The following is a 5,635-nucleotide window of genomic DNA, read 5'->3' as shown; positions in this document are numbered from 1 at the left end:
TAATCTGGAAGGAGGGCCGTTCCACGAGACTTTGCCAACAGTAATTTGAATCTAACTTTAGAGGTCTTATGTAATGGGGGGGGGGGGGGGGTAACATAAATAGAATTCACTATTTGACACGGGCTTATATGTGCTCTACAGACGTTTGACCAAATGAGATCGAATTTTTATTGGGCGATCATTTTTAGGACTATAAACCTCAATCTGCTTGTTTGTCAAAGGTCGGTGGGAATTCCCAGTGCCTAAAAATAGACTGCCACACTAAATACATATACGTGTGTATACTAGTACTACTTACGATTAGTGCAACACTACATCGAAAAGGCAAATAGTTTACATGTTTACTGATTTCATTTAACACCTAGACCAATATCGCGACTGGAAAAGAGGTGAGTGAATGTTTGTGTTATTTCCAAAAGAAATATGCATGGTGACATTTCAATACTTTCGTTTTTACATCGACGTATATATTAATGAATATATAAACTATAACTATTAGGTAGACTAAACTCCCATACACTCTTTAGGCTTTGTTTGTAACTGGTTTATAAATATATATTTTTTCATAGCCAAACCTGGGTCTAGATCACTGAACTGTTCGCTATATACATGATGTAGAATTCAGTGATCTAGACGTCTAGGAGGTGATCAATAGAGAGCGATTGAACTAAGACCAAGATGGAAAAGATGGATGTTTAAAAAATGATATCAGTTTGAAGAAGAATGTAGAATTCAGTGATCTAGATGTCTCGGAGGTGATTAATGGAGAGCGATTGAGCTAAGACCAAGATGGAAAAGATGGGTGTTTAGAAAATGATATCAGTTTGAAGAAGAACGAAGACAGGCTGCAAAAACAAAACTACACAAAACAGTACAAATCTCAGAAACCAGACAATATAAGACTGTAATAATTTACTTGATCGTGACCTCGGGACCGACGTTTTTCGCGTTAGAAAACTTGTTATCATATTATTGATATCGTTTATATTACTATTACTATCATTTTTCTTATTATTGTTATTATCATTATTACTATTATTATTGTTATTATCATTATTACTATTATTATTGTTATTACTATTTTCGTTAATATTATTGAGATTATTATATTGTACATTAACTGAAGAGCGACCAAGGAAACTATTTTTTTCCAAATTTATCATCCATGGCTACATTTAATGGATGAATAACAATAATTATTTTTATCAAAATATAACGGTATATCATTTTTTGTGCACGTTATAATCTGTTGGGGAAAGGCGTGAGGAAAATGATAAACACCCCTGTTAATAAGATCAGATGAATCGAATCAAATCGTGGTCGAGTGCATATGCCACCGGACAGCAGATCACAAGGTCCGCGTTTCGAGTCCCGCCACGGCACTAATATCCTTTGGCAAGACATTCATCTACATTTACCTCACCTCAACCCAGGTGAGGTAAACGGGTACCTGGGAGGATTATTCCTTGAAATGAACTGGGCGCTGATAACGGCTGCCGGAGCTAAAGCTAGGGTAATAATTTCCAAAGCTCTTTGGACGCACATAGGGACGTTTTTATAATGTGATACGCGTTACACAAGAACTGAATTTTATTATTATTATCATTAGGTTTTTTATTCCTTTTCTTTTATCTCGTATTCCTGTAGAATTCGAATCATGGCTGATGCATTTAAGAATGTTGTTGCTCAGAATCTGGAATGTCCTGTATGTCTGAACAGCTTCACCGATCCCAAGATCCTGTCATGTTCTCACACCTACTGCAAAACCTGTCTGAAAAACCTCTTGAAATGCCATGGTAATGACCAGATGCTCCGATGCCCTATCTGCAGAGCTGAAACCAAGGTCCCAAACCAAGATGTCAGCAAATTACCGGCTAATCTAGCTTTGAAGTCTCTCATAGATGACGTGAGGGATCAATATCAGTTTTGCACGAATTGTGAATCCGAGGACAAACCCCAAGCTGTTGTCTACTGTCAAGACTGTGGCACGTATCTCTGTATCACTTGTCACAAGACACACTCTCAGTGGAAACAATTCATCAGTCATGAGGTCTTAGCCATAGGTGAGATCGTATCAGGGAAGGTGTCAGTACGCAGGTATCATAAATGCAGAAAACACCCTAAAGAAGATGAGGAGTGCTTCTGTTCCGACTGCAGGAGATTCGCCTGCTTCAGGTGTGTTGTCATGGATCATACAAAGGAAGGACATGGGGTCATCGAGGCAGCTGTTTATGAAGGCAACCATATGAAGAGTATCCAGGACCTCAAATCCAAGACGGACAAGAAACGCTCTTCCTTTCAGAAATACGTTGATTTCATTGATGAACAGAAGGAGCGCGTGAGCAATGTTCAGAAGCAGTGTACAGATGATATCAATAAAGTATACGAAGAATCAGTCCGGCCGTTGACAGAAAAGAAAGAACTCCTCATTGGTGAAGTCAAGGGTAGGACTGAAGAAGTAAAGACAGAACTGGACCAAATGAAGAAATCGACTCAGGAGCACATCACTCACTTGATCACCGCAGCTGACATGATAACCACTAGAACAAAGATACCGTTAGATATGGATGCTTTGGCTGCACACGACACTCTATGTCAAGACTTACAAGAGGCTTTGAAACAAGAAGATCCTGACTACAGGCAGCCGAGGCAATCGAGCAAGAAAGGAAAAAGTGTCAGTTTCAAGAGTAACGTTGGAATGGACGAGCTAGTTCTCGGTAAGATCGTAAATACAGTTGCAAAGAACATCGCTTTGCCTGCTAAGGATAGCATGAAAGCCGCGGTTGTTACACCAGGTGGTAGGATGGCAGTGGGATGTCACACAGGTGGCGTAGAAATCTTCTCTGCTGATGGCCAGCTCCAGCAGACAGTTTTCAAGAATGTTAAGATTCGTGGAGTAGGATTTCTCTCTGATAATCGGTACGTTACACTTGATGGCTCAAACAATATCTCACTGTACAGACTAGACTACACAAAGTTGAATGTAATGTTTAAGACTCTGAGTGACATTGACGGTGGAATGGCTAACATCACTGTAGATAGTGAAGATCAGATCTATGTTAGCTACCAGAAAGCCCAGAAGATCCAGGTATTCTCACCAGCAGGTGGGAAGGTGATCAGGGAGATACCATGTTTTGGGTATATACCTAAGCAGATTACTAGCTATAATAATTACCTTATCACCGCATCCTGGGATACAATAAGATTGATTGACAAACAAAGTGCTGTAAAATATAATCTAAAGACATTAGGTGTGAGCCCATATGCTGCTGTTTCTCAATGGAACACAATCCTGATAGCCACTGTGAAGCACGATGTAGGTTTAGTCAGCATTGATGAGTACACTAACGAGCTGAAGCATGTCCAGAACCTTGTCTTGGATTACAAGATTGGGAAGCCTAAGAGAGAGTGGTACTATCTCCAGCAGTACCGATCAGGAGAGATCGCTTTCTGCACTCCCGATAGACTCTATTTATATCCCAATAGCCGATATTCCACTGAAAATAATGGATGACTCCCCATTTCTTGCACTGCATGATACCACTGTATTCAGGCCCGTAGGAAGAGGGGGCGGTGCGATGTGTGCGCCTATAGACCTCTTTTTTTCCTGGTCAAAACAGGCACGTTGAAAAATTAAGAGTAACATAATATTTCGTTGAAAAAAAGATGGACCCATCACTCTCCCTTTTAATTTTGTTCAAAAAAAAAAGAGTGGATATGTGAGAGCTTTAATGAGCATGTGTGTGTGTTAGAGAGAACGAGAATATGGGTCCGTTTTGTAAGTTGGTGAGTGCGTGTGAGTGATTATACTAGTTTCACTTGTTCTTTCTTGTTAAATTTGTCAAATATCTGCAAAAACAGATCGATAACATAGCAACTATATTGGGGTCACCCCGTCTCGCCAAAACCAATCTAAAATTAGAATGACATGTATCTTCTATAAAGAGGCCTGTTTTTCTGTGACTTCATAAAGTCATTATACATAAAATCCAGTGGAATCAGTTATATTTTGAACTAGATGAAATAGAGTTTTGGTGAATATTTTAGAAATGACATTCCTAGACCATGTAGATCAATTTTGAATGATTGAACCTTTCTAAAATAAAAAGAAAGTAACCTTTCTTTTAATATACTTCTGACGTACGTATTTTTCAAGATTTTGTTGTTGATGATGAATCTTCATGTGACTTTTTTTGGTAGCTGTTATAAATGTGTAAATAATGATGTAGACACAATTCAATTGTGGACTATTTTCCAGGCGGAGATAATAATTTTGGTGATGGACTCTATATGTACTGCCGTTTAATACAAATAGTTGTTTTTTTCTTCATTTAATATGATGCGTTTCAGATCACTGTCAACCTAGATGTTATTTTTTACCCAGAATCATGAGAGGAAATGCCACTTTGTCAAAAAAAACTTCCATGTCTTACAATTTCTCGAGTTGCGTAAAAAGATTTCGAGACACTTGAAAGGCGATCTATTGATTGTATGATATACGCTATAAAAGTAATGAAAACCAAATATCAAAATAAGGATTTATGTTTGAATATGATTGACTGTGATATCTTGTATTTTATTTTCGATGTTTACTTTCCGTCTGGCAAAGTTCATGGGAGAAATGACATGGGATTTGACGGAAATATCCGATTCATTTATTCACTTTTTGGAGATATTAAATTTTGTCTGTGTTTCCATTTAGAGTAAATGGTCTTTAAAAAGTTTTGAGAAAAATCTGAACAGCTGTGATTTTACATTACTATTTTTCCACAGTGTATGAAACAAATACACTATATTATCATCAAAACTGTATTCACAAAAAATGAAGATATGTTTTGACATTTTCGGACGTAAAACGCTGGCTTGACACGTGTTTCGTTTCGTCTAGCTGTGTAATGAGGAGGAGGAGTCTGTGAGGCGAGGGTAATAACTTCGCTTTTCCGTCACGCTTTACCATTTTATCAACAGCAACAGAAGAAAGATGTTTTAAAGAAAGATGTTTCAGAGGGTTTGCCAACTCGGCTTCAACCGACATAATGATAAACCACGATTTCAAACTAATTAACTAAGCAAACATAAAAAGTAATTAAAACAAAAACAACTTATAGTTATTCTTGCAAAATATTAATCTAATTTGAACTTTTTGTTTTTTCATTGATCTATTGTACTTTATCATGCACTGTGATGTGTATTTCTTTGTGGTAGTAATGTTGTGTTTGGTCCCTGCATTATAATCTGGTACAAACTTTAACTGTTAATTATATCTTCTTTAAGTCGGCCGCTTATAAAGTTCCCTTTCTTTCTGGCTGCTACCTTCCAAGCAATTTTGACATTTGTGTACCAATGGCAATGCATTTACATGTATTCTATTATTTTTTATTTTACAAAAATCGGTCTGTGTTCAACTTGAAAGATACTTCAAAGAAAATGATATAATTTATGAATTTCAATCTGGTTTTCGACATAATTATTCGAATGAAACATGTCTAATTCATTTGACTGATTATTTGAGGACAGACAATTCTCAAGGGCGCTTTGTTTGTATGGTGCTCTGCAAAAAGCTTTTGATACAATTAGTCATGGCGTTACTTCGTTACAAGAAGTTACAACTAATGGGTTTTAATAAGGCAAGTTT

At 37.2% G+C, this 5,635-nt stretch overlaps 1 protein-coding gene across 1 annotated transcript; it reads left to right on the top strand.

Annotated features, from left to right (window-relative positions):
- The first annotated feature begins 312 nt into the window (after positions 1–312).
- On the top strand, positions 313–5,387 carry LOC105443114 (tripartite motif-containing protein 45-like). Its single transcript, XM_030992218.1, has 2 exons — positions 313–389; positions 1,648–5,387. Exon 2 carries the CDS (start codon positions 1,658–1,660, stop codon positions 3,512–3,514), a length of 1,857 nt encoding a protein of 618 aa, XP_030848078.1. The 5' UTR covers positions 313–389; positions 1,648–1,657; the 3' UTR covers positions 3,515–5,387.
- Positions 5,388–5,635: the final 248 nt, after the last annotated feature.

This window comes from Strongylocentrotus purpuratus, unplaced genomic scaffold (assembly GCF_000002235.5).
Source record: "Strongylocentrotus purpuratus isolate Spur 01 unplaced genomic scaffold, Spur_5.0 spur5_scaffold_2, whole genome shotgun sequence".
NCBI lineage: Eukaryota > Metazoa > Echinodermata > Echinoidea > Camarodonta > Strongylocentrotidae > Strongylocentrotus > Strongylocentrotus purpuratus.
This window is presented reverse-complemented; position numbering and strand designations above follow the sequence as displayed.

Coding starts and splice junctions, on each gene's coding strand:
- LOC105443114 (XM_030992218.1), top strand. CDS start 1,658: ATGGCTGATGCATTTAAGAATGTTGTTGCTCAGAATCTGGAATGTCCT.